Genomic DNA, 27,654 nt, shown 5'->3' on the forward strand with positions numbered 1-27,654 from the left:
GGACGTGATCAGGAAGTGCCGCAGGGCAGGGGGTTTGGCAGCCCCTCAGGAGTGCCCAAGGCGCCACCCCAGCAGGAGGGGTGTGGCCACCAGCAGCTGGGGTAGCCAGTCGCCCACTGGGCTGTCACCCAGAGAAGTGGGGCTCGTGGCCAGTCTCCTGCCCCAGGTGGCGCCAGGGCTGGTATCAGGGTGCCGAGCTGCTGTGTCACCAACTGCCTGCTTGTCAGGGCTGGGGGCCACATAAAAGGCGGACCAGGAACTGCCTGGAGGTGGGCAGCGGGACCGGCGTGGACAGGCCCACTGCTTCATTTCACAAAGTGCCCAAGGCCTCTCTGTGCCCATCCTCCCTGCGTGGGAGGCACCTGCAAGTCCCGCTGCTAGGAGGCAGCCAGCTGTGTTACCCAAGCCCTACACCCTCCCCACAAAATTCTGGGACAAGGTCCCCAGGTCCCCAGAGCAGGTCCTGGCCCCACGGGTCGACACTGTGGTGTGCCCCCTCCCTCCCCTTGCCTGGAATCCCCCATCTGGGTGCACCACACCAGCACTTTGGCCCCCCAGGCCGGGCCCCTCCACCGCAGGGCTCCGTCAGCTGCAGTCCCTGCCCTGGTCCTGCCCTGGTCCTGCCCTGTCCCTGGCTGCCTTCCAGCCTGGCCACCCCAGGGTCCCACACTTGTAAGGTCATGACATCCCCCGCACTGTGCGGGGCCACACACACCTGTCCAGACCCTGATGACTGTGAGAGCGATATTGAGGGGGACCTGGAACATCCCAATACCCAATGTGGCCCCGAAGAAGAACACAGAAGCACCAGTGATTTTTAGAATCTCAGTCGCATTTCTTTAAAAACAAAAAGACCCCACAAATAGAACTCCCCACCCCACCAGCCCAGTGTAACAGGTTAGCCATTAACACAGAATAGAAGATGTACCAGCCACGAGTCACTAGCTCTGTGGACGCCACAGTGGATGGCCAAGGTGGCCGATTCAGACGCGGTGCCAACACACCACGGCTCCAGCCGGCCACCTGAAATAAATAAACACGGTGCCAACCGTACCTCCGCGTTAGTAAGTGTTAGGGGACAAACAGAGGCTGTCAGGCCAGGGTCTGCTATCCCAGGCCCTGCGGATTGTCGGCCATGCCTGGCTGGACAGCAGAGACTTCCCAGATGGGCCACGGTCCTACTATGCTCCTGGACACTAGCCGGCAAGTCAGAGTCAGCACCATGGACACAGGCCCCAGAACCAGACGGACCCCTCTGACCTGCCTCACAGGTGGGGGTCCCACGACCCAGCCACACCGCACCCCAGGAACACGCTGCACCCTGCCAAGTGGCTGGCAGGGCCCTCCTCCTGGGGGGTCAGTGGCCTGAAGCTGAGGTTGAGCTCCCAGTGCAAGACAGGAGCCTGCTGAGCTCTTCTCAGGCCTCAGAGTCCCTTCAGTCTGACCTGCAGAGAGGAACCGCTCTCTGCGGGTGACTCGCAGGGACTTCCTGACAGCTCAGCAAGAACAGTGTGGCCAGATGTGCTGGCCAGGCCTCAAGTGCCCACCGGAGGCAGAGAGAGGAGAGCGCAGGAAGGCTTGCTGTCTTCTGAGAGTGGGATGGGGCATGTGAGGGGAAGGCGACACGCTGGCCACGGGGGAGGCCAGCCCCAGGGCTGAAGGGCTGCTGTGGTCAGTGGGAGGCCGAGGCTGGGGTCCCCCGCCGTGCCTTGCCTGCCTTCCTGGCTGTCCCTAGATGCACACAGCCCCAGGGTCACCCCAGGGACAGGCAGGGCTGGCTCTTGCTGCTGAAGGTTCATTCCAGGGTTCGCAGGGCAGGAGCCATCTCGAGACTTTAAGGCAAAGACACAGCCAGGCTCTTCTCTCTCAGCCCTACGCCGGCGCTGGAGAAGGAGGGCTGGAGCAGCTGGGGGTGTGCCCGCAGACAGGCACTGCCACGCCAGTGCAGGTCCTCAGTGCTCCGTGCAGCCACAGTCGGGTCCCTTGGAGGCACAAGGCACTGTCGAGCTGTCTCCCACCTCCTCCTGACCTCTCTAAACAGCAATCAGTTGGTGGCACTGACCTGACCCCAAATTTAAGTTGAATGCAGATGAATAGGGAAGGGAGAAGGCGGTGGGTCCCCCGGGGGGGCCACCAGGCCTGCCCCAGCTCACTGCTGGCACCGTGCCCGGGAGCCACCAGGGACATCCATCTTCCAGGAGACCATTCGTACCAGAGTGTTCACAGCTGCTGTGGGTGCCGCCCCGGGCAGGGACGGTGAGGGACGAGGGAGGCCGGGAGCTGCTTTTCTGAGGGCGAGTTGTCTGCGCGTGGCCTTTGCGTGCTCCCTGCCGCAGCGTCTGCCGCCAGCTAGGTCTCCTGCGGGACCACCTGCATGAGCTTCTGGCAAAGGACGGTGGTGGAGACTGCGGGAGAGGACACAGAGTGAGCGCGGCCAGGCCACGGGCTGGGCCAGGCGTCCTTCTTGTGGAGACGAAGCCCAGCTCCCACCCGACCTGTCCCCACACTGAGCCAAGCTGCAGGACAGGAACTCCGAGTTTTGTGTGGCCCTCCAGACCGTGTGGTCAGCACTGGCGCCTCCCCAGGGCCTCCTGGCCAGCAGCACATTCTGCAACTCTCCGTCATGCCAGACTGCCCGGGCCAGCGGGCGAGGAGTGTGGGAGCAGGTGCAGCTGCCCACCCCAGAGCCCTGTGACTGCACAGCAACCTGGTGGCCTCGCCACTGTGCGTGTGCCCGGCTCACACTGCCCGTGTCACCACTGTGCCCTGAGACTGCCCACGTCACCACTGTGCCCTGAGACCAGGCTGCCTGCCAGGGGCCCCAGGAACCGCTTGGCACTCTCTCTCCCTTTTCTTTGTGGTGCTGCCTGGCCAGCCCCCCCCCCCGCCACCTCCAGGGCCACCCTGGCACTTTCTATGCAGAGCCTGCCTGGGGAGGGAGGCGGGTGGTTTCAGAACAAGGTTTCTGTCCTAAGTCTGCTCTGGGTGTGACCCTGCATGAGATTCCACAGGGACCCAGGCTGGAGGGTGGCTCAGCCCTTGGTGTGGGTCTCCTCGCCTGCACAGGGGCCACCCTAGAATCTTAGGTCACCCAGAGCTAAGGTGCGGACTCTCTCAAGCCTGGCCTTCCACACGGGTGAGGACAGGGCCCACTCTGATGTGGACCACCCGGGCCTGGCGCCTTCTCCTGCTCTGCCCAGGAAGGTCAGGAAGTGTGTCAAGGCTGGTGAGCGACAGTGGGCACTTCTCTGGCAGCAGCAGCCTGGTTCTCGGGAACCCCTTTCTGAGATGAGCTGCTGCCCAGCTCCTGAACTGGGAGTAGGTGGGTGTCCTCACCACTGATACCCTGCAGTGGCCAAAGGCCTGGCTGCTGCCAGCCCATCTAGGCCAGCTGCCTGGACACTCACAGATGCCCTGGAGGAGCCACTTGGGCTTGTTCTGCCACCAGACCCCGAGGAAGTAGACAGGCAGCCCACTGAGGATGATGGCGAAGCCAATGCCACATTCCACAGGTGTCTTCCAGAAGGACACGGCGATGAGGAACAGACAGGCCAGGATGAAGAAGACCGGCATGGCCAGGTTCACCTGGGGACGGCACGCAGCAGGGCGTCAGCATCTGGGCCTGGGCTCCTCCCGACCACCACACCCCGCTGAGTGAACTCCACCAGCCCACGGAGAGCTCCAGCCCATGTCCTGTGGCCGGCGGCGTGCCACCCTGGAGCCTCCCCGGGATCTGCGCCCGCCCCACCCACAGCCCCGGCCAGTGCCTGTGCTGACAGGGCAGGCGCTGACTTGCACCTTCCGCAGGGTCGGCCCTGGGGTACGAACTGAGCCCACGTCCGTCGCACTTCACCCCGGCCCAGGCACAGGCACCAGGCATGGAATGGCCAAGTCAGCAGAGGAATGAAAACAAGCAGCCGGGCTCCGGGGGCTCCGGGGGCTGCTGGTTCCCACATCACAGACTCGGAGCCTCTGGGAAGGCCTGGCCACCCACCAGCAAGCAGAGTCCTGCCTGCTCAGAGGGCCCTTTGTGGGTGGACCAGGCACTCCTGCCCCAAACCCGCGGCCTGCAGACAGGCTGGGGCAGAAGCCGGGGCACAGGAAGGCGGGGGACGCAGAGGCCTGGGCAGCAGAGCCAGCTTCTGTGTCTGTGGGCGGAGCCGACAGGCCTGTTCTGAGAGCTCTGCTGTCCTGCACCCACAGGCGGCCAGGCTCAAGGGAACCGACTCCACGACAGTGCCCAGTCCCCTGGGAAGGCGTGCCCGCAGGACCTGGTGCCTGCACAAAGCCCTCCTGTGGACACCTGCCCCAGCTGTTGGGCTGGTCCCTGTGAAGGGTGGGGTGTCTAGCTGGCCACTCCAACAGCCTTCCTGTGGGCCCTCGTCAGGTGGAACAGTGACCACATGTTAAAAGGTGCTACACTGGCTACCTGAGCTCCCAGGCCCGGGCAAGGGGAGACCAGGGCGTCCTGGGCACTAAGTCACGGGGCTCCCTCCAGAGAGCCAGGCTCTTCCCGTCTCTAAAGACAGCTGGGGTGGGGTGGGGACAGGGCAAGGCCTGTGGCAGGGGCCAGTCATCATGACCTAGTACCAAAAGGAGCTGCTGCCAGTGGCCACCTGTTGCTCCCAGGACTCCCAGTTGCCATGCCCCCAGTTCTCAGAGCCCTCCAGAGGGCAGCAATGCCCTTTTGCTGGGGCGGGGGTGGAGACTGGTAGGTCCTACGGGTCCCGCTCCTGCCTCAGGCTCCTGGGGACACTCCAGCCCTGCCTGCTCTCTGCCTGGGGTGCTGGCTGGACCCACCGCCAGTGCTCACCTTGATGGGCCGCTGCAGCTCGGGCTTCTTGAAGCGGAGCCAGACCATACCGATGATGGCCAGGGCCACGCAGAGCCAGTTGAAGAAGCTGAAGAAGTTGATGACGGAGAAGATGTCTTTGGAAAAGGCGTACAGCAGGGTCATGACGCACTGCCAGGAGAAAGGGGCTGGCTGAGCCCTGGGCAGGGCCGTGCCTGGTCCAGGGAGGATCGTGACCAGCCTCAGCCTCCAGCACATGGGGGTCGTGTGAGGTGCAGAGAGGCCAGGAGAGCGATGGGCTTCCAGGACAGTGGAGGTGCTGCCCACAGAGCAGGCACAGATGCCTGGACCCAACGCTTCTTGCACACCCTGCATCAAAGCAGCAACCTGGAACTAAACTATGCACCCACCAACTGGGGATCATAGTAAGTACAGAATCCCCACACTACACAGATGGCCGTTTCAAAACCAAGGTCAAGCTGGCCCTTTAAGCATGTCTAGAACTTCTGTGATACTTCTCTCTTTAAGAGGTGGAGCCTAACCCTGCTCCCCGAGGAATGGCACTTTAACAAACAGGCCCAGGCAGCAAGGACAGCAGACCCGGCCGGGGCTAGGTCACAAAGCACGTGGCCGTCTTGCTCTCTGGATCACATGCGCAGCGTCCCATCGCCAGGGTGCCCAAGATCCCTGTGGAGAAGCCCGTGTGCCCACAACCTTTGGCCTCCTGTCCACAGCCCCTGCCATGCCCTTGGAGGGCAGCATGCCAATTGCAGTCATCAAGCTCTGAGACCAAGGTGGGCTGGCGCTGCAGGATGTGGGAAGGTAAAGGCTTTGTGCTCTGGGCCCCGGGTTGGGTGGCTGTCACACAGAAGCAGAGAACTAACAAACAGGCTCAGAGAAGGAGAGAGAAAAGTGCACGGTGGACGCATGCCCAAGCCCCAGAGGTGCCCGGACAGCCTCGGCAGTGGGACTGTCCACACCAGCACGTGCTGCAGAGTTCAAGTGCCTTCTCGGTGCCCGGGGCCTGGCTGACTAGAGCTCCCAGCCCCTGCAGCATCCCAGTCACCGTCCACGGCTCAGGGACAGTGGCCCTTCCCTGGCTGTCCCAGTCCTGGTCACCAGGTGGCGCTCTGGCTGCTCCAGAGCCCAGAGCGCCACTGGGTCCACCTAGACAACACAGGTGGCGGGGCGGAGGGTGCAGGGCTGTGTGGCAGGCTTACCGTGAACACAAGGGATGGCATGGGTGTCAGGAGCTGTGGGTGGATCATGGACAGGATCGAGGGCAGGTGGCCTTCCCTGGACCCCACGAAGAACAGCCTGTGGACAAAGCAGTGAGCAGTCAGGCCCAGGACCCCACCCGTGGATGGAGGTGCCTACAGACAGCTGAAGGGTGGACCGCACCCAGCAAGGTGGGTCCCAGGGGCAGGGGCAGGAGCCCTGGTGGCGTCCCGCCAGCCCTCCTGGTGTTACTCCTGCAGTCCAGGAAGGGGCCTGCAGGACGCAGCAGTCACACCAGCTCCAGGGAGGGCGAAGGCAAAGGTCACACTTCCCGCCTCCCTGTCATCCCAACCTCTACACACCACAAACAGGACTTCAAAGCACAGGCTGTAAAGCAGATGAGGGGCTGGCAGCCGGACACTCCCTGGACCCCAGGCGGGCACTCACCTGGAGGACGTGAACAGGGACCCGTTGACAGAGCCGAAGCAGGACAGGCCCACAAAGACGGGGATGATCCAGGACATGACTCCCAGGTGGTAGTTCCCAAAGTCCTGCAGGGACACAAGGATGTGAGCCCTGGGACCTCACCAGGGCCGACCCAGGACCCACCTGGCCTAATCCTGCTTGTGCACACACAGCCATCCCTGGGATCAGTTCTGGACTGTGGGGACAGCTCAGGACAGTGGCCCTTCCCTGGCTGTCCCAGTCCTGCTCACAAGGTAGCACTCTGGCTGCTCCTGATGGCAGGCCCTCTGGTGGGCCTCCCTGGGTTGCCTGGCCATGCCCAGCTGGCCCCTGGCCTGACCAAGAGCAGGTGCGGGTCTGGGGACGAGGATCTGCCTGCCTCACTTGGGGACTCTCACAGGGCCTGGTGAGTGGCTCTCTGCAAGCGCAGGATCTGAATCAAGTGAGACTCAGCCACAGCAAGGACACCCTGCTCCCCTCCGCATGGGAGGGCAAGGGGCAGGAGCCACAGAGGCCAAGGACACAGCCCAGGGGCAGTCTTTCCACCTGACCAACCGCAGACACGCTGATCATGGTGGAGGCCGCCTGGTGCCCCCTGTGGTTTCCCCGCAGCCAAGGTGGAGGAGGACGCCACACCTCCGGCCAGCGGGGGAGCCCTCCTGTGACACCTTCCATGGAGACTGAGGACAGCCGCATGGCCCTTCCAGGTAGGTGAGAGGCTTACATGGGGGACAGCCTGGTCTCGGGCTCTTGGACCCTGGGGAGGCGGGCGGCTGCCTTACCACGGCCACAGCCTCGGACGTCAGCATCTGCTCAGTGGTCAGCGTGGTGAAGTAGGCCAGGTTCGTCAGCACGTATACCAGGGTGACGATGGGGAGGGAGATGATGATGGCCAGGGGCAGGTTCCTACGACAGGGAGGGACTGGTTGTTGGAGCACAGCCCTGCTCATCCCCGTCTCAGCTGGCTTCTCGGGCAGGGGCCAGATGCCTGGGCCTGGGGAGCAGGGCCGCCTGGCCAGTGGCTCCATCTGCCTGCCTCGCTGCCCCTGATGGGGTCCTGCTGAAGGCCCACAGCCCTGACCAGTCCCCACCCAGGAGACCCTGGGGGCCTTCATACACACGCTGGAGTGGTCCAGGACAGAGGACCACCCTTTGTGTGCCTGGGGCTGCCGAGGGCGTCTAATGCAGGACAGGTGTCAGGGGGCACATGTGGTCCACTCCCAGGGCAAGGCTTACTCCAGTTCACAGGTGGACGGGGCCCAGAAGCCAGCCCACCAAAGGGTTTAGGGTGGAACCAGCTTGTCCCTGTGATGTCTCCTTCATCCCTCCACCTACCTGTAGGGGTTGATCATCTCCTCTGTGACAAAGTTCAGGTAATTCCTAGAAATCAGGTTTCATTATGTCACCCCACAACCATTAGGGAAAAGATACAGACTCAGCAGGGAGCCCCATACCCCTGCACCCCTCACCCCACCCATCAGAGCCAACCCCGGCAAGCAGGGAAGGCCAGGGCCTGGGCGCACCTGGCGGTCACTCCCACCTGCTCCTGCTCTCCCGCATCCCTGCCCACTCACCTCCCTCTAGCACCTTCCCACCTGCTGGCCACAGAGCTGCAGGCAGGTCCCAGCTGGGGAGGCTGCAAGCCTCTACCTTGTGCCTGTTCCGAAGACACAGAGAGGGACACGTGCTACGGAGGCCTCAGGGGTCCTCTCACGGCCCTTCAGGGCGGCCTGGGGCTGGGATGCCCTTGAGAGGGCTTCCAGTGTCTGTCCTGCCTGTCCCCAGCTGCACACTTGAGTGCTGTGAGACCCCGAAGTGGCCAGATGTCCTGGAACCTACCATCCTCCGTAGGCAAAGAGGCCACTGTACAAGGCCAGCACGATGTTGCCCACGTCCAGGTTGGTGCCTTGGAAGGAGAACTCTGGGTTCAGATTAGACACGCCACCTGGCAAAGACCACAAGAGAACGCTGGTCAAAGGATGCCAGGCAGAGCAGGGCACGGGAACCAGCGGACGCGGACGCAGGGCCACTCCCTGCCACCACCTGAACAGCCTGCTGAGCCCCGGACGCCTTCCCGGGCAGAAGAGAGCTGGGTCCCTCCCTGTCATGGAGGGGCCTGGCCTGGCCAGAGCCTGGGCCACTCCAAGAGAGGACAGGCAGCTCTGCAGACTTGGCCACTGCTGCCCATTCGGGTCAAGGTCACCACTTGGCTCAATGAGGGTGACCACCCCATTTGCCAAGGGACCCCAGTAGGATGGCAGGAGAGAACACTGGGGGGACCCACGAAGGGTCCACTGGTCATTCACCCACCTGAAGCCTGTGCTTCAAACGCAGCACAGGACCTCCTACAGCAGACACTGCTGGGGCCCCTTGGAGGGTGGACAGCCTCAGGTTCGGGTCCATGTTCTTATAGCGCTGGACCTGGGAGTCTCCCGCAACTGGGCTGGGAGGCCGCGGACCCACCTGCCACCAGGACTGGCATCCCGAGAAAACCTCACCCATCCCTGGGGAACAGCCTCCTGCTCATACTGTGGTCAGCAAGCTGGCTGGACCCTGTGGGCTGGGGACAGGCATTCAGGACAGGCACTTTCAACAACGCCTCAGCTGAGCTGCCCACAGCCCCTCGAGGTTCTAACCCACCTGCTCTCCAGTAGAATATTCTGGAGTACCTTACTTCTGAAGAACCCAGCCACTCTGCTGGGAGGGAGGGCATCTGTCCTACAAGTGGGGAAACTAAGGCATGGGCCAGGGGTGTGAGGATCTGCCAGCCTGAGTAAGACCCACCCATAGTGCTACGGCAGAGTAAGCCCCAGGGACTAGGGACACATGCCTGCCTGCTGGTGAGCAGCACTGGACCAAGCCAGCACACAGGACACTTCAGATCCCTGTTTTACCCATGGGTCACCACCACTGCCCTCCAGACTGGACAATAGCAGCCTCTTACCCACTAAGGACAAGACATGGGGCTGGGGACATGCTGAGGTCTCCTAGTCAGAGCCAGATACCTGCAGCCCAAGGCCTTGGTGACCCCAGTGCCCATGTGGCACACCACTCTGGCCACCAGCTCAGGGTGCAATCATCACTCAAGATGGTCCCCAGGGACAGAGTTCCTACTACAGGACAGGACTTCCTGGGATTCGGCTCGACTTGGTGGCCTGAGACAGCCAAGCGCACACTGGACCAGGTCCTCCCAACCAGCCATGTGGCTCTGTTCCTGGGACAGTGTGGCTGGGGCCACCCTACCAGGACCTCCCCTGGAGGAGACGGCTGCCCAGGTGCAATGGGACAGTACCCCAGACCACACAGCCTTGAGCACAGCTGGTCAGCTCCAGCTTCCCACCTGCCATCGGGTGGGAGACAGTGGGAGGGCAGGCTCAAGTCCCCCGGGAGGTGAAGCTCTGCCAAAGATTGTTGGTGTGGGCCCCCAACTGACACCGAGGCCCTGGAGGCTGGCTGCCCTGCCTGACCAGGGACAGAGGGAGCATGGGGTGCAACAGGTGTTCAAGGACCTCAGCAAGCAGCAGAGCCCAGGAGTGTGGCCAGCCTCCATCTACACTGGATACTGGCCCAGGAGGGAGGCCACAGCTCCACTGGCCACTTGACCAATCACAGGCTACCTTCTCTCCACAGGTGCCATGGGGTGGTGCTAGGTCTGCTGGTCTGGACCCCGAGCTGTCCCTGGGCTGGGGATGGCACAGCCTGATGTGGTTTGGGGGTGACCGTACAGAGCCAGGCTCTACCTGCCCCAACTGTGCTGCCAGCCACAGCTCTGCTCAGGGAGGCTGGTCCCTGCCCTCTCCAGGGCAGCCAGAGGCAGCAAGGCCACCCACGCAGGGTGGCAGCGGTTCTGTGGGAGGCTGGTGCTGGCCCCAAGGAGAAATGGGAGACATGCACCCTCCTGGGAAGATGACCCCAGAATGGCAGTCCCACCCCGCGATGCCTGGACACTTTCCAGGTTGCCAGAACTGGGTGACACAGAAGGGTTCAGGTCAGAGTGGCTGCTCAATGTCTGGAAATGCATGGCGCAGCCCCAGGCTGGGTCACACTGGCCTGTCCCCCACTGCACAGGCCAGGCAGAGGTGACTCCCACAAGCTGCCATGGATGGAAAGGACGGCACTGCCAGCTCAGGGAACGGACAGAAAGGACAAAGTGGACCCAGCAGAGCTGGGTGCAGGCCTGGGCCCAGCACAAAGCAGCTCCTACCACACGGAGGTGCCAGGGCCTCACTGCCTCCTCTCCTGCTCTGGCCACCCAGGGGCAGTGACTCCGCCCTAGGCAGTTCCTGGCTGGCAGCCTGTAGCAGCCCCTGAAGTCCCTCCCCTGGGTGTCCCCATCCCCACCCACAAAACGCTCCTTCCTGAGGGGCTGGAGGAAGCCGAGCACAAGCAGCGCCGAGCCCAGCAAACCAGAGGCCGAGCCCAGCAAACCAGAGGCCGAGCCCAGCAAACCAGAGGCAGAGCCCAGCAAACCAGAGGCCGCATGGCCCTGGGAGCTGGTGGGGCCTGAGAACTGGGGTGAGGGTGGGCGGGTGCAGAGTCCCAGGAGAGAGGTTTCAGGGAAAGAGTCCCCGTCCCTGTCACACCAGTGCAGCCATGGGAACCACCCACCCCGGGGGACAGGGAGCTGCCCCTGACAGATGCCGGGGAGGGAGGGTCCCCTTGATGGCCAAGTGCATAAGGGAATGGGACTGAGATCAAACTCTTCCCACCCGGGACGTGGCCAGCCCTGTGGCCCTGACTCAGGATAGAGGCTCCCCATGGCCACTGTGTCCCCCGAGATCTGCTTGGCCCTCGTGTCGAGGAAAGCCCTGGCTACAGCTTGCCAGGGCACAGGCCTGGGAAACCCGTGACCTGGAGAGGCCAGCTCTGAGCTCCCTCCTGTGCTGGGAGGCGGGGGAGCCTCAGAAGCCCACCCCAGGCCAGCCCAGGCACACTTGCTGCAGGGAGGCCCCGCTTCCACTGGGGACAGCTGCCATCCTGTCCCTCACTCTGCCTCTGGGCTCCAGCACAGCGGTCAGACAGAGGAAGGCGCTGAAGCGCGAGGCTCGCCGCCTGAGGGCAGGGGAGCCCTATCTGAAGAGATGGCCTGAGTGGGCCAGCGAGGGCTGTGGTGGGACCCTCAGGAATCAGACAGGTGTCCCCACCACGTCTGGCAGAGACGGAGGCAGACCTGGGGCGAAGCAGCCACGGGCTCAGGGACGCCTGGAGCCCCAAGCTGGAGCCCCAACCTAACCCTCCCCAAGGACTCTGGTTTCAATTATCTTTTCTTTTCTTCTACGCCCTCCCCTGGACACTTGGGAAGGACGGTCCTGACAACACCTTGACTTTGGACTTGAGACCTCCAGGACTATGGCAGATGGGCATCTGAAGTCCACGGAAGCAGCCCTTTTGCCTTAAGATGAACATCAGCTGTCGCAGCCACCCAGTGCTGGGGGATCCTACGTGCCAACAGGCCAAGGTGCCCCACTGTGTCTCGGACACGCCACCCTAGTTCTGGGCAATTCCCTCTCTGGAAGATGGGCTGACCCTTGGCTGGTGCTGGGTGGACACTGGTGGGGCCTCAGACTCAGGGCCTCCATTGCTCTGTGTGGCTGCTGACTCAGCGGGCTCAGGAGAAGGCGCGGTGCTGGCCACCCCAGGGCTCTCTCTGCCTGACCCCTGGCCTGAGTGCAGGCCCATATCGGTCTGCCTTCGCCTTAAGTCTGGGAACGTGGACACGGCAGAAACCTGGTTCTGGGGATTACGGCTAGGACCAGATGGCATCTGTCCACCACGGTGAGTGGCATTGGCTTCTGGAAGTCTAGGAGCGGGCATCCTAGACTTGGCATCCGCAGCCCTGGCTTTGACTCCCAGCACCACACGTAGGTGGAACCAGCCCCTTCGCCTGGAGAGCAGCTCTGCCCGGCCACCCTGAGTAGGAAGGCCTTCCCAATCCACAGCCAAGGGCAGTAGAGGGCCCCTGCCAGGGCCATGGCAGTGACTGCCCCTCGTCCTGCTCGGGCTCCCCAGCCTCCATCCTGTGCTGACTGGCCCGGGGCACTGGAAGCCCATCTTCCTGCCCTCTGACCCCACCCTGCTGGCACAAGTGGCACACGTGACTTCCACACCCGTCATTCCTGCGATGCAAGGACGCACTTCAGAGCTCTCGAGGAGCGCCAGCGGGAGAGCGGCCTCCCTGGGCAGTAGCTTCCTCGACCACAGAGCTTGAAGTGGCCACAGAGGCCCCATGAGGATGCCACATGGCCCGGCACTCCTGTCTCCAGGGCCTGGGTCACCCGCTGCGGAGGTCTGACCCTGAGTCTGGCATGAATCCAGAGGGTGCCTGGAGGCCCTGGGCAGGCCAAGCCCGTTCTAGAGTGACCCAAGTCCACCAGAACCCCCCGTCGACCGGCTCCCTGGACCCCTGTAAGGGGGGGCTGGCCTGGGGGGGTCCCTCTAAGTTTTGCTTTGGCAGCCTGAGGCTGAGCAGTGGCTGGCTTCTTCTCGGTGAAGCCCCTGGACTATTTAGGATTCACTTTGAGGATCCCACCCCCTGCTGGCAGGGGTGGCCCTGAGCGCAGGTCTGAGGAGGACCGAGTGGTGTCCCCAGCTCAGAGTCCTGAGACTCCTGCAGCTGGGGTTGCAAGTGGGCTTGGGAGAAGTGGCTGAAGGCAGAGAGAACAAAGGGAAGTGTCCTTATCTGTGGAGACCACCAGGTGAAGTGACTGTGGGCAGGTGCCTTCTACAAAGCTCAGGTGGCCCCTGGCTGGAACCCACCCTGCCAGAAGCTGCTCTCAGCATCCAGGGCGTAGGGTCCCCACCCTGGCCACCCCAGCCGGACTCCCAGGTGCCCTGGGCCCGGTGGGAAGCCAGCAGGAGCTCGGTGTCAGGTAGCAGGGTGGTGGTGGCTTCCGGCAACCTCTCAGGTCCTTCAGGAACAGACCTCGAGGCCCCAGCATGCCTGCATGCCACAGCTGCTGCTCGGGAGCCACAGGATGGGACACTGCACTGCTCTGAGCCTGGGGGACCTGGCCAACCTAAGAGCGCTGTGGAACACTCACTTCCGCGTTCCAGCCCCCGGCAGGTGACGCAGTGGGAGTCTGGACCCTGGGTGGGCAGCGAGGGGGTCTGACCCAGACCGCTCCCGGGAGGCACGAGGAGGAGGAGAAAGGCTCTAGGAAGGCCTCTCCCACCACCGTCCACCCAGCCTGACTGCTGGAGAGAGATAAGCAGGTCCCGCCCTGGGTGTCAGCCACAATGGCCCCCTTGTGCCTCCCCAGCAGCAGTGCGGGGAGGGGCCCTCCTTCCCACTCCCACCCTGGCCTCAAAAGCCAGGTTCCAGCCGCCCACTCGTGTTTGGGAACAGCCGGACCCTGGGCCAAGGCCATCGGGCTGTGTCACGAGTGAGGGCCATCTGACAAGATGGCCGAAGGCAGGTGGCGCCCATGCCCCACACACTCGTCGGCCACCCCCTCCCTGACCTGGTGCCCTGGGCTAACCTGCCTCGAGCACTGACCCCATGCTGACAGCCTGCATCTGAGAGCTGTGTGCGTCCCGAAAGCACTGGCTACGTGGAACTGCGGCCCCCGCCCAGGGGCACCCCTGGTCCTAACAGCCACAGAACAGCACTGGTCAGGACGACTGTGCCGTGCAGCCGGTCGCCTGGGGAGAACGGACATTCCAAAGGGTGTTTCTGGGCGCCCCACCTGGCCGTCCAGAGCTCTCCTGCTCACAGGTCAGGGGAACACCAGCCCAGGGGGGCAGGGCCAGTGGGGAGGAGGGGTGGCCAGGCCTTCCTAGGTGTGTGACCTTCCCCCAGAGCCAGGAACAGTCAGGACCCCTCTGCCGCCAAGAGCCCACAGAGGCCAACCTCAGCACTCGGTGTGTGTCCAGGGCCTGTGACCCACCGAAGGAGGACTGTCTGATCAGACCACGCAGGCTCTTAGCTAGGGAACATTCCACAGCCTGGAAAGGAAGGGGGAGGGCCCGCAGCAAAGGTGCAGGAGGTGACAGGAAGAGGCCCAGCAAGGTGGCCCGTCCATCCACACCTCCAGAGCACACCTGCACAGGACTCCCCTTCACTCCTCCCAGCCCCCGGAGAAGGTGGCCAGGGAAAGACTCTGACACCCAGTGACTCGCCTAGAGCCATAAGGTCACCACCAAACCTGGTCTGTACCTTAACACAGGCTCCCCCAGCGCTGCTCTGGCTCGGCCCCGAATGTTAGAGGCCTCTGTCTGCTCATCTCATCTTTTATTTCCATTAAACAGAGGAGGACTGTGTTCCTCACCTGCAGGCCCGGTCTCCACACCACTCAGAATATGCCCCCAGCTGGGTCCCCACGGAGGACAGGCACTAGGGTTTATGCTATCCCCCTGGGTGACACTCCCTCTCAAGGGGCTCTCAATGATCCTCCGGGGTTTTTTTTTTTGGGGGGGGGGAAAGGGGGAGTACTGAGGACTGAACTCGGGGGCCCTGACCACTGAGCCACATCCCAGCCCTGTTTTGGATTCTATTTAGAGACAGGACCTCACTGAGTTGCTGAGGCTGGCTGGGAACTCAAGATCCTCCTGCCTCAGCCTCCTGAGCAGCTGGGATTAAGGTGTGCGCTTAATCCAAAGCCACACAGCTGCAGGCCCAGGGACAAGGCCACTGCATTTGCCAAGGAACACCAACAAGAGCTCCCTGGAGGCCCTCTCCACAGCTGCCAAGGACAGCCTGCGGTGTGACAAGGAGCCCAGCTCAGTCACAGGGCAGCAGGCCACTCACAGGACAGTGTCCTGGCCCTCCCTAGAGGTGGCCTGAAGGTGCCCTGATGGTGAGCACCCACAGCAGAGAACTGAACTCCCGCCCTGCTCCCGGGGCGCGGGGGCCAGTCTGCGCTCACACTTCCTGGGGTGTGTGCAGGAGGGGCTCCCTGCCCACCTGGAAGGGCATCAACCTTCCCAGAGGACTCACCCCATGTGGGAGCACGGTGCCAAGACAGGGCCCACCTGGCTGGGGCCACGCAGCAGGTGCCCAGCACCGCATCAGGCCAGCTGCCACTCACCCTTCCCGATCTGGATGAAGCCCAGCAGGATGATCAGGGCCAGGGCCAGGAGCTTGGCTGCCGCGAAGGCGTCCTGCACGCGGGTGGCAGCTTTCACGCTGTAGCAGTTCACGGCCGTGAGCAGCACTGCGGAGACAGGGCAGGCAAGGTCAGGGTGCCTGGGGCTGGGGGCAGATCCAACAGAAACAGGAGTGTCCCCACCAGCCCCCTCCCCCAGTTTCAGGTTTTCTGGGACTTGTTTTGATCAACTTCCTGGTTGAAGGTCAAAGGTTGGAATCACCAAACTCTCAAAAGAGCTGGTGCCCTAGGCTGGGGCAAAGGACTTCCTTTTACTGAGCTGACCTGCCCTGAGGGGCAGAAGTGCCCTCCACCTGCAGGGGAGCGCCAGCTTCAGACTCAAATCAACTCTGCCCCTGGAAGAGGGATGCATCACCTCTGCCCCCAAGTGAGCTCCATGGGGTCCCATGAAACAGGGGCCACCTGATAGGCCCAGAGAGAAACAGGACAAAGTGGCCGCAGCCACCATGGGTGGCAGGAGAGGAGCAGGAGCCTGAGGCAGGAGGCCTCCCCACACAGGGCACTCAGGTGGGCTCAGGGGACAGACGCACGCTCCAGTTCCACTGCTCCCCAGCTAGCAGACACCAAGACAGAAATCCACACGGAACCTTCTGCAGACATGCGCAACTGCACCGGGAAAGCCTGAAACCCAGTGCCCTGGAGGGCCAGGTGGGCATGCTGCATCTGCAGGAGTCACGGGCTCAAGCCTGCAGCTGGTCCTGCCAGCCCCACTGGACATCCAGCCCTGAGCCAGGGTGGGTGGTGGGCATCTCAGTGTGCAGGAGCCACCGGTGAGTGCCCAGGAGCCGTGAGTGCCCAGGAGCCGGTGGCACAGCCGTCCTACGCATAGCTGCTGAAATGAGGTCAGCTAAAGGGCCAGGGCTCCTGGCTCCTCCCTGGCTGTGGACCTCCTGCGCTCCCAAGGGTCCCCACGCCCAAGACACCAGCTCTCACGGCCACGTGGAGCCAGCCCAGTGTCTACCAGGGAACCCAGGCAGGCCCTTCCTGGGGGCTGCTGTAAGGTGGGCAATACAAGGCCTTGGAAGGCCTTTCCTGATCCCCTTCGCAGCAGCTGCCAGAAGGCCTGACAGACAACTGGGGCTTCTCTGCTAGAGACATTTGCAAAGTTTGAGAAACAGGCTTCAAACCAACAACTCCATGAGGGAGGAGAGCGCAAGCCCCCTGGCAGGTGGCCCTGGGACCTGCTGGCCCGACTCCTTCGGAAGCACCTCATTAGCTGGCTCCCTGACTTCTCTGTCCTGGGGCTGTTGTAACGACGGACAGGTCACTCTGCCTTGAGAAGGCATGGTTGACACGTGCTGAAGGTGGTCATTTTGACTACTACAAGGACACGTTTGTCCCTGAGCCCCCTCCCTGACACACATTGGGGGAGGCGGTGAGCGGGGCAGGCCTCTTCCCAGGGCTCCCGGCAACACAGCAGAGCTTCTATTCTGGCCTGGCACCTCTCTGCTGGGCGGGGAGCGGGTCCTGCGTCTGCAGGAGTCTCACATTTCCTGATAGGTGAGTGTGTCACCACGTGGTGACTCAGCCCCTCCTACCGGCTCCCGCCTTCCGGATGAGGCAAGACGCCAGAGGATTGCATCACTTACCCATCCGGTGGGCAGGAGAGTGGCAACCAGCCCCAGGCGGCCTCGCAGGCCCACCTCTCATCCCCCAGGAGAGCAGGCTGGAGCCGGGCAGGGGCTGATCGTGCTGAGTCGGGCAGGGGCTGATCGTGCTGAGTCGCAGCCAGGGACCTCCCCCACCCTCGGAGCCCAGGAAAGAGGGCAACCAGAGGCCACGCTGGACCCCACACCAACACAGCAATCCCCGAGAGGCCCTTTGTGGCCACCCCAAAGTCCTGCCCTGGAGATCCAAGCCAGCTGTTCCCTGGCTCCAGCTGTTCTGAGCCAGGGCCAAGTGGACAGAGAACCAGCAGGTGCCAGACCACGACCACTCTGGGCAGAGCCCCTCCCAGTGATGCAGACCCCTCTCCTGACATTAAAAAAACAGGTCACTGGCAGCCAGGGTGCCCGGGCAGACCACTCCATGATGCAGGTGAGGCTGTGCTCCCGTGTCCTTTCTCAAGATCCAAGACGAAAGGCAACTTTAAGTAAATACCTCGGCTGCCCACCCTCAGCTTCCCCAAGGTCAGCTGCTCTGATGCCAGTTCGTAGGAGCTCACCACCCTACAGCAGGTGACACAGAAAGCAGCTGTGCCACATCAAAGAGGGGGCACGGGCAGGAGGCTGGCGCCCTCAGGGTACCCTGTGTGGCCCGATAAGCGCAGCTGCGTGGGCTCACAGCAACAGCCTGGGCCAGGGAGATAAGGCAGCGCCCTCCTCCACGGGCAACCCAGCCAGGTTCACCCCATGGCCAAGCCCTTCCTCCCGACCCCCATGTGATGAGAGGGCTGCAGGGACTCCCGGGTTCAAAAGTGACAGAGGGTCTCTAGGCAGCAGCAGGCTGGAGGGATCCCTGCCTGCCCAGGCCCCTGCAGTCACCCTCCGATGAGCTCCTGCCCACCTCCTCTCTCCCCGGCTCCAGGTCCCAGCTGCACCCTCCAAACAGCCCCTATCTCCAGGCCCACCTGGGCAGGGCGTCAGGGTGTTCTTGAAGAGCAGGACACACTGCCCCACGCAGGCAGGAACACTCCTGGGGTGTCTGACTGCACCAGCCTGTGTGGCAGGCCCCGCTGGGATCTGGGACGCAGACTTCTGTCCCTTCCAGACACCACAAAGAAGGACAGCAGCGCTGCTGTGACGTCTTCCAGGGCCCAGGAGTTAAAGGCACGGGGACTCTGCGGGTGTCAGGGTCCACCCATCAAAAGGGTCAGTATTGGGGCTGTGGGGACGGTGCAGCCTCAGGCAGGTGGTCTGTGTTCTGAACTTGCCAGAGACTGTTCTGCCCAGGACTTGCCCACAGCACCACGCCTCCAGAGGCCCCTGAGACAGCACAGGCGAAGTAGCCAACAGGATTCACTGGTTCCAGGAAGCAGGGCCAGCCTGGTCCCCAAGGGCACCAGGCCAAGAACAGAACCAGCTGACTACTGCAACCAGAGCTGGCCAAGGCCTGGGCCCAGACTGCGCAGGGGCTCCCTGCCAGCCCAGCCCAGCCCAGCCCAGCACCTGCCAAACAGGACGCTGGGCATGGGCCCAGATCTGTCTGGCACACACAGGGACCCCATAGGCTGAGCATCCTCACCCCTGACACATTCCCCAGGGCCCTAGCAGGGACTCACTTCCTGCCTGGCACTCGCATCCCTACGGGTACCAGAGGGTAGGCACCTCATGACCAGTTACCACACGGCTCACGGGACCAGAGTCCCGAGGGCGGTGGAGAACTGGGAACAGCTTTGACCTGGCTGGGCCTGGCAGGAGCCCACCTGCACACTTGGAGGGCCTGCCTGTGACCCCATGACACCCGTCCTACCCCACGTGGACGAACCAGCTCTGTTCTGCTGCTTCCCCACTGCTGGCCACTGGGAAAGACAGAACCTCAGGGTGGTGGAAAGCAGTTCCAGCAGGGAGCCACTCAGAGGGGACCCCAGGAAGCCTCCCTGCTGCCAGCCCACAGGCTCCGGGGATCCCGCCTGGGCTGCCCACCTCCTGCCCTGGCCACCCAAACTTCTGTGGAACAAGGACTGGGACACACTGTCAAGCTCCCTGTGACTAGCTCGTGATCACAGGGCTTTGTGTTGCTCCCTGCCTTGGAGCCGGCCTTCTGCGTGCCAAGCAGGCTCCTCACCACCCCACGCACCTGGCCCTTCCCATTTCTGACCAGCTGTGTCCTGCACTTCCTCGCAGTCCCACCAGCATGGGAGTGGGATGTCAGCGAACGGGGCAGGGACTTTCTTTTTAAAACAGGCCAGAAAGAAGCAGACTTACTACGGTAACACAGCCACGTCAATGTTTATAGCAGCTCAATTCACAATAGCTAAACTGGGGAGCCAACCTAGATGCCCTTCGATAAAGAAAGGCACCCTTGGATAAAGAAACCATGGTACATATGCACAATGGAATATTTCTGAGCATAAAAAAAGAACGAAGTCATGGCATTTGCAAGTAAATGGGTGGAGCTGGGGAATATCATGCTAAGTGAAGTAAGCCAATCCTCCAAAACCAAAGGCCAAAAGTTCTCTCTGAAAAGTGGGTGCTGAGCCATACTGGGGAGCTGGGTGGGCACAGAAGAACTGTGACTGGGAAGAGGGGAGAGGGGGGCATGGGGGCAGGAGAGACGGTGGAATGCGATGGACATCATTACCCTAGGTTTGTGTGTGACTGCACGTATGGTACAACCACAGAAATGAAGAGTCGTGCTGCAATTGTGTGCAATGAATCAAGTGCACTCTGCTGCTGCACATACCTAATTAGAATAAACCAATTTATTAAAAAATGAAAATAAACTCTTAAACATCTGCAGGCATCCCTTCGTGTCCCGAGACAAGGAGGGGACCCTTGAAAGGAGACTTCTTTCACCATGTTCTTCAGAAGCAAGCCTCCTGGGGGACAAGGTTCCGGAGGGTCCCTGTTTCTGACTGGCCGGGTGGCTGTGGCCTGTTACCTGACAGGTCTCAGCCTGGCCTCTACCCATAACAGGAAGACTCCCTGCTCTCTTTATGGTGAAGCCACATTTGAGCCTCATGTGTGAGGCCCTGTTAAGATCCGACTGGTCACCGCAGTGCACCTTCAGAGGGCTCAGCACCACTGGCTGAGACAGGGGCTCGGCACCACCAGCCAAGCGCCTGGCCCACAGCTCACCTGCCCTCCCAACCGTGCTCCTCCAGCAGTTAAGCTAACCACGAAGGAAAAAAGGAGGGCAGACCTGCTCCAGCTGCAGGGTTACATGGAAGACATCTGCAGTACCCCATTTAACACCCTCACTTGAAGGTTGAAGTAATGGAACTCAGAGAGGCTATCCATTTGCCAAAAGTCACACAGTAGTTCCTCCTCAGGAATGATTACACTCAAGTCTCCTAAATCCCATGCCCAGGCCACCGGAGAGGGGTCACCCTGGCTGTGTGTGAGCTGTGCAGGACACTACCCCAGGAATGGCTCAGGGCCCAGGTCTGGGGGTGCTGGTGTTCTGAGTATCCAAATGGAAGCAAATACCACGAAATTTGCAGGATGGGTAGCATTTGGCTCAACCAGTACACGACCTGTGCATGGGTCTAAGACTGTGCGGCGGCTGCTCTAAGACTTCACTCGGCTCCTGGCAGGCCTACAGATGTAGTGACTGACAGCAGGACAGAACCTCTGAGCAGGGCCTAAGGTCCTCTCAGGAAGATCCCCCGGAGTTGCAGCTGGAATGCAGGCTCCAGGTGGCGCCTGTCCCCTTGCGCTGCCAGCTGCTCTCCTCAGGCCTGCCGTCCAACAGGACCCCTGCTTGACCCTGGCTGTGATGCAAGGACAGCTCTGAAACAGGCCCAGAGACCAGCACCCGGCCCAGGCTCACAGGAAATGATTACACTCCAGTCTCCTAAATCCCATGCCCAGGCCACTGGAGAGGGGTCACCCTGGCTGTGTGTGACAAGCCCAGAGCTGTGCAGGATACGCCCTGCTCAGGCTTTCTTGGTGGCCAACTCAGGCTGACGGGCTCCTAAGAGGGAACCCAGTGAACAAGTCCAGGAGCCTTCCAGCTCTGCAGCCTGGCCTGGTGGTGGATCCAGGAGCTATGAGCAAGGATGCATGAGCAAGGGCGGATCCACACTGGCCTTGGGCGGCTGGTGATAAAGCCCAAGGGCCACACTTGGGCAGCTCACACCAGATGGTCTTAGCAGTGACAGGTCAGCCAGCCCAAGGTCAGGGTGCCTCAGGGCAGATAGGGTTGCACACATCCTGCCCCAGGAGCTAATTCTTCACATAGCCCAAGTCCCAGCCCAGAGAGGGGTGGGTCCCCACACCGGGCAACGCCCTGCCTGGGGCAGGCCTCAGGGAAAGGGGCTGGGGAAGGGAGCATCCCCCAGGCCTGAGGACAGAGGATGGTCAGTTGGAGGCAGGGGCCACAGCTCTGGGCACCCAGCCCACCCTGGCCTCAGTTTCTCCAGTTTTAAGTGGGACGATTTCAGAGAGCAGAGACCAGGGTGGCGAGGGCGGAGAGCTCTGTGCAGGCCACACTGTGGGCCGAGGAGCCCCGTGCTCACAGGCTGGCGGCAAGGTGCCTGGAAGGACTTACTGGGCAGAGCGCCTGCACCTTCTAGGGGATTACCCAAGGGGTCTGTGAACCAGAAAGAAGGTCAGGAACGCTCGCCACATCTCGCCTGCCGTGGGGTCACGCGCTCTGTGAACCACCCCAGCAGGCCTTGGCCCCAGGTCCCGTGATGAGGCGTGACCCGCTCAGGCGGCAGCCACACTTTCATGTCTGCTGGGAAAGCCGGATTTCAGGGCTGATTACAGAGCTGCTGGCTGTGATGCCGGCGCCCACTGGCACCTCGGGAACACTAGAGCCTGCCTGGCTCAGGCGGTGTCCCAGCTACGATGGCTGGCAAGTAGGGACAAACTCTAACACTGGTGAGGGTTCCGCGGGCCTCATGGGACAGGCCTGCATGGAGAAGCAAGGTCCACAGGGGTGGACACCCTCAGAGTGGAGGAGGCCAGCAGGCAACTCTAAGATTGACTCCTTCCATCCTTTCTGGTCCTCACCCCCGTGCCCTGGTGGCATCAAGTCAGCTGGCCGTGGCTAGTTCCACAGCCTCCAAATACCCATCTTACGTACCCGGACTTTCCAGGAGGGGCTGAGCAGCCAGGTCTGGCGTTCCTCCAGCCAGATGGCCCAATGCCAGATCATCTAGCACTGGTACTGAGCCCGGAGCCCAGAGCTCCAGAAGAGACACCTGCCACTCACCTCTGCCAGTCCTCCCCTCTCCTCCTTTCTCTCTCTTTGCTAAAAGGCATGAGTGAGCCCAGCGGCTACTTCAGGTCAGGAGAGAACAGGACACACTAAGGACCTAATGGCCCACATCCTCACTGATGGCAGGATGGGCCATGAAACCCCTCACAGACGGGAGGCTTGAGGGAAAGTTCTCAGAACTGACCCATGTTGCTCCTGACCTGACACCTGGTGGAGAACGTTGCAGGGCACAAGTCCTAGACACCTACCGGTTAAGAGAGGCCACCAGCCTGTCCCATGCTCATGAGGTGAGGGGTGGCAATTAGGTAGACGGGCTCCTGGCTCTGGGATCCCAGGTGAGCCTGCCCCTTTCAGCTGCCTGAGACCAGAGATTCATGGGGCTGTTGGTTGGCAATGCAGAAGTGGGGGTGGCTGTCATAGCAGGTAGTGTCCCATCCCACCAACCAGGAAAGAGTGGGAGACTGTCTTCATTAGAGAGCCAGTCCCAGACCAGGTCCCCCACACCCACTGGCTTGGTAGGTGACCGTGGTGGCAGAGGGAACAGAGAGCCCCTTTGGATGCCTCCTTAAGAGCTCCCTGGGGGGAAGGCGGCAGCTGCCCTGGCCCAGAGCCTGCCTGGAACTGCAGCTGATTCCCCACTGGGAGGCCTGATAACTAATCCCCGCCCAGTGAGAATCTCAGCTTGTCTCTGTGACTGTAGCTGATAAGATAAAATCCAGCATCACCTGAGTTCCAAGTGGTGCTACCTGTCGTCACTGCACAGTAAGGAACCCACAGAACCAACCCTTGTTCCAATTCCACATGCCACCAAGACAGCAGCAGAGGGGACGTCTCTCCCCCTTCAGGACTGACAAATTCAATGTTCTATGAACGGGCTCAGCCCTGGGGCCCAGGCCAGGCCACAAGAGGAGCTTCTGCACTTCACCATCTGCAGGACCCCTCAGCGCATGGGGGCCACACTGTTCCTTTTTAACAAGCGGAAAGAAACTTTTGAGGGACAAGATGGAGAGCTAGAGACCAAACGGCAAAAATGAAAGCTTCTCCCCAGCATCTGTGCCTTCTGTGTTGTCAGCAGAACCCTTGCCAAGGCAGAGTGAGGTGCCAGCACAGGTGAAGACCCAGATGCCAAGATATGTGCACCACAGTGGAGAGACCCCAGGAAGGAGGGGCACAGAGTGCCCTTGCTCTTCCTAGGGGGAACTTGCAACCCTGCTTTACGGAGCACCAGGACCACCAGGACGCACTTCCACAGGGGTGTCAGGCAGGTGCTAGACAAGGCTGTCCTGCAGACCCCTCCCTTTGTCACTAAAAATCCTCCTTCCATCAAACACCAGAGCAACTCACACATACCCTGCAGCAGGTCAAGTGTCGACGGCTGATGGCACATGAGGCTGGGCCTACTAGTGGAGGCGTTGCTAACTGACATCAGCCCCCGCTGCACCCCAGAGGGTGTAGGGCAAAGGCATTTCCACCAGCTCACCCTAAGGCTTCACCTACTGGGGCCACAGGGACCTGTGAAAGCTATTTAGAATCTATTTCAAAGCCCTGTATCACAAAAGACCTCCAGGAACACCTGGTGTGGCAGCTTCCTGGAAAGGCACTGTGGCTATCTATGCCTTCTGCTCGGAGCCAGGAAACCCCAAATGCTGAGCACACTTGGTGCAGTCCTATGGTCGCTCTGCAGCTGAAAAGCAGGAGCTGACCTCTGTGTACTGACCTGGAAACCCTGCACTGTCACTTCAAACTGAGTTGTGCACAATGATCCAACTGAGGTTGAAAGAGTAAGTGATTATGTTTATGGCAGAGAAAGCTCCAGAAATATGCACTGTTAGCCATGGTGTGGTGGGCAGCTGGAGAAGGAATTTGGACCAGCAGTCAGTTTGACTCGCCACACATTGGTATGGTCAAATTTTTACATGGTCACCTATTCATATATTCATCTTTTATTAGAAAGAAGACTTTAGAAAACCTCCACCCTAACTGCCCACTAGGCCAAAGCAGCCTTTCCCACAACTTGCCAGCACTGTCAAAACTTCCACTCGGCTCCCAGGGTCCATCTTCCCAGACAAGAGAGGAGCCCTTTAACAACATTACCAAGCAGGCCTCACCAAGACACACTACCTAGAAATGACATAACTGGACAATTAAAATCCTCCTACAGACAAAACAGGCAAACAAAGTGTTCTCTGCTAGAGGCTTGCTCTGTGCGCACACAGCACACAGTCCAGCGAGTCACCCCAGTGTCTCCTGGCCCTCCCAGAAGTCACAAGCTCCCTCAGCTCCCATCCAGTGCATCCTACTTGGCCTTCCCACCAGGCTCTGGGTGCTGAGCCCCACATTCTGGAGTCAACCCTCCACCGCGGCCTGGTCCTCTCTTACCTCAGGAAGGCTTCGGATCCTAGAAGCCCGCACAGCCCACTGGGTTTTTGCCTTCTGCATCTTGAGTTTATGGAGTATGTGACTAGAGAGGAAATGGTCTCCAATTGTCTCTCAGCCCCGAGCTCCCATAGCACTGCCAGTCAAGGGCCACTTCCAAGACGCACACAGACCCCAGAACTTCACGGATACAACCCCAAACTCTAAGCATCACCCTGCCAGCCACATATGCACCATCGAGGTGCAGGAAAGCCCAAGTGCTTGGGTGTTCAGGGCAGTGCGTCAACTACAAATGTAGGCTGCTGGAGGCTGGCCATGGGATGAGCATGAGTGGCCCAAAGCCAAAATATAAAACACAAGGTTTTTTCATCCTGAAATCCCACAAGAATACTGTCCTGAAAAGCAGCAGTCCTCTCTGGCCCACTGGTATAGTGCCCACCAACATGATAAAAATGCCCAGGGCTGGGGACATGGCTCAAGCAGTAGCGCTCTTGCCTGGCATGTGCGCCTGGGTTCGATCCTCAGCACCACACACAAACGAAGATGTTGTATCTGCCGAGAACTAAACAATAAATATTAAAAAATTCTCTTTCACTCTCTTAAAAAAAAAAATCTCTCTCTTAAAATAAATAAATAAAAGCCCAGTGGCTGTTTCTTGGCAAACTTGGGACCCTCTGAGCCCACCCAACCCCAACACACAGATTTAGTGTCAGGCCACCTTCAGAGGAACTCAACGCTGCTGCTCAGCCTAATGAGCACTCTAGGTACACACAAGTTCATTACTACGCTTTTCTGTGAGTCAGCCTGTGCACTGATTCCTGACAGGCTGGTCTGGAGAACAAAAATGAATGATTTCTTTTAACTGCAATTTCCCTCTTGACAACCAGTCAGCAAGTGACACTGAAAAGGAAACCAGTGGTTCACTCACTCCACGTGGTGCCCGGAACGAGGCAGGGCGCACTGCTCTGCGGGGCCCGGGAAGGCTGGCGCTGCTGGAACTGCTCAAGTCCTAACGGATTAGGTGGGGAGACCGAATGCCCGCTGGGGGTCAGCGCGCAGGCCTCGCTGTCAGAGGTCTTCCCAGGCCGCCCCAGAGTGTAAACGCACGCGGGTTCATGGACCAGCGACTTCGGGGATGGGGTGGTCCAGGTTAGGGCTACCAGGAGCCGGGACTGGGGAGCAGAGATGCAGCGTGGTAGGAAGCGATCCAGGGGCCCCGGGAGGCCGGGGCCCGGCTCGTGCCCGCCCTCCCGCCCGCCCGCCGGGGTCCCGTACTCACGCACGCAGAGGCAGGCCACGAGCTTGGCGGCCTCCTCCGGCACGGGGCAGGTGGGGAAGAGCGGCTTGAGCAAGTAGGTGGCGAAGACGAGCGCCACGATGTACTGCGAGGACGGCCGGATGATGAGCAGCTCGATCCAGAGCTTCAGGAAGGCGGGCAGGGAGCCGTACACCTCCAGCATGTAGGCGTAGTCGCCGCCGGACTTGGAGATGGTGGTGCCCAGCTCGGCGTAGCAGAGCGCGCCCACGATGGAGAAGATGCCGCACACGGCCCACACCACCAGCGCCAGCCCCGGCGAGCCCGCCTCCTTGAGCACGCCCGTGGGCGTCACGAAGATGCCCGAACCGATGATGGTGCCCACGATGATGGCCACGCCGTTGAGCAGCGTGATGTTGCGCTGTAGGGTCACGCCCTCCTCCGCCGGGTCGCCGCCGTCCGCGCGCCGCGCCGCCAGCATCCTCTCCCGCGCCTGCCGCTCCTCCTCCTCGACCGCCGGGCCCGCCACCGCGCGCCGCTTCGCGCCCGCGCCCGCCATGCTCGCCGCGCCGGCCGGCTGGGCCTGGACACGAGGTGCGCGCCGCGGACGAACGAGAAGCCCGCGCGCCCCCGAGCTGCTGCGTCTGCGTCCGCACGACCGGCCGCAGCATTTTATCCCTGCGCCGGGAGGCCCCGCCCACCGCCGCCGCCACCCTCCCTCGAGGCCCCGCCCACCGCCCTCCGCCGTTGGTCCGCCCCAGAAGGTCCCGCCCACCGCCCGCTGGTCCCGCCCGGCCGAGAACCGCCCCCAGCCAGCTGCTGGGAGCACGTGGAGCGTCGCCGACCGGACCGCGCTGGCCGAGTCTGGGCCACCAAGTTCGGGCTGACGCGCCGCCCCGTCCCAACTCCCCGGGCGTGCGGGCCGCCTAGGGGCCCTTTGTTTGGCGTTCCCCTCCCCCTTGCAGCCCTCCCCACCTAGCCCAGGCGGGAGGAGCAGGTGGCCTGGGGCCTAGTGCGGGAAGGGTGGGGTTGGGGTGTGGTGTGCTCGCCCACCCCCTGACGGGAACCCGGGCCCAGTTCTGCCTGGCCCGAGGTGATGGCACACTCCCCAGCCCCGCCAAGTCTGTGGTCCCAGGCTTCTGGGAGCTGGGGCAGCACGTGGCTCAGCTCAGTCCTGGGGAACTGAGTCACCAGGCTGTGGGTGTGCTTGCCGGAGAGCAGGGGGACAACCGGCCGTGGAGGAGCCCATTTTATCCCAAGTCGAATCTTGTCAGAAACCTGTGATGGGGGCACACGCTCTCAGGAACAGGAGCACAGGCTTTGGGAGACCAGGGATCTGCTGATGCTCAATCAATATTACGAGGTCTCCTCTGAAAGAGCAAGAGTGAGGACCCCCACCCCCAAACCTAAATGGGCTTCCCAGGCAGGCTGCTGTCATTCCTGGGATAGGCCAGAGGCCTCTGAGGTAGGAAGGCTGCAAGGTGACTGGTCAGAAGTCAGAGGAGGGGCTGCTGGGGTCCAGGGTCCTAAGCACCTGCTGAGTGCACAGGGAAAACTCAGCCAAGGGTCAGGCCCAGGCAGAGAAGCTCTTGGCACACTCCATCATTCCCCTTTAC

The 27,654-nt window shown here is 61.6% G+C and overlaps 1 protein-coding gene across 1 annotated transcript; it reads right to left on the reverse strand.

Moving 5' to 3' along the window:
• Nucleotides 1-830: 830 nt before the first annotated feature.
• On the reverse strand, nucleotides 831-26,597 carry Slc7a5 (solute carrier family 7 member 5). The gene is made up of 10 exons (XM_026401883.2): nucleotides 26,063-26,597; nucleotides 15,502-15,627; nucleotides 8,315-8,420; nucleotides 7,811-7,855; nucleotides 7,258-7,381; nucleotides 6,458-6,561; nucleotides 6,013-6,109; nucleotides 4,814-4,963; nucleotides 3,408-3,585; nucleotides 831-2,405 (listed from the first exon to the last, which is right to left on the reverse strand). The coding sequence occupies exons 1-10, from the start codon at nucleotides 26,595-26,597 to the stop codon at nucleotides 2,350-2,352; spliced, it is 1,521 nt and encodes a 506-aa protein (XP_026257668.2). The 3' UTR covers nucleotides 831-2,349.
• Nucleotides 26,598-27,654: the final 1,057 nt, after the last annotated feature.

This window comes from Urocitellus parryii, chromosome 15, assembly GCF_045843805.1.
Source record: "Urocitellus parryii isolate mUroPar1 chromosome 15, mUroPar1.hap1, whole genome shotgun sequence".
In the NCBI taxonomy this organism is placed as follows: Eukaryota; Metazoa; Chordata; class Mammalia; order Rodentia; family Sciuridae; genus Urocitellus; species Urocitellus parryii.

What these genes read in the sequence shown, in the direction of transcription:
- Slc7a5 (XM_026401883.2), bottom strand. Translation starts at nt 26,597, where the DNA reads ATGGCGGGCGCGGGCGCGAAGCGGCGCGCGGTGGCGGGCCCGGCGGTC. An exon ending in CGTGGCCTGCCTCTGCGTGC is followed by an intron (nt 15,628 to 26,062) that starts GTGAGTACGGGA and finishes CTGTCTCCGCAG; the next exon opens with TGCTGCTCACGGCCGTGAAC. An exon ending in GAGATGATCAACCCCTACAG is followed by an intron (nt 7,382 to 7,810) that starts GTAGGTGGAGGG and finishes TCCCTGTCGTAG; the next exon opens with GAACCTGCCCCTGGCCATCA.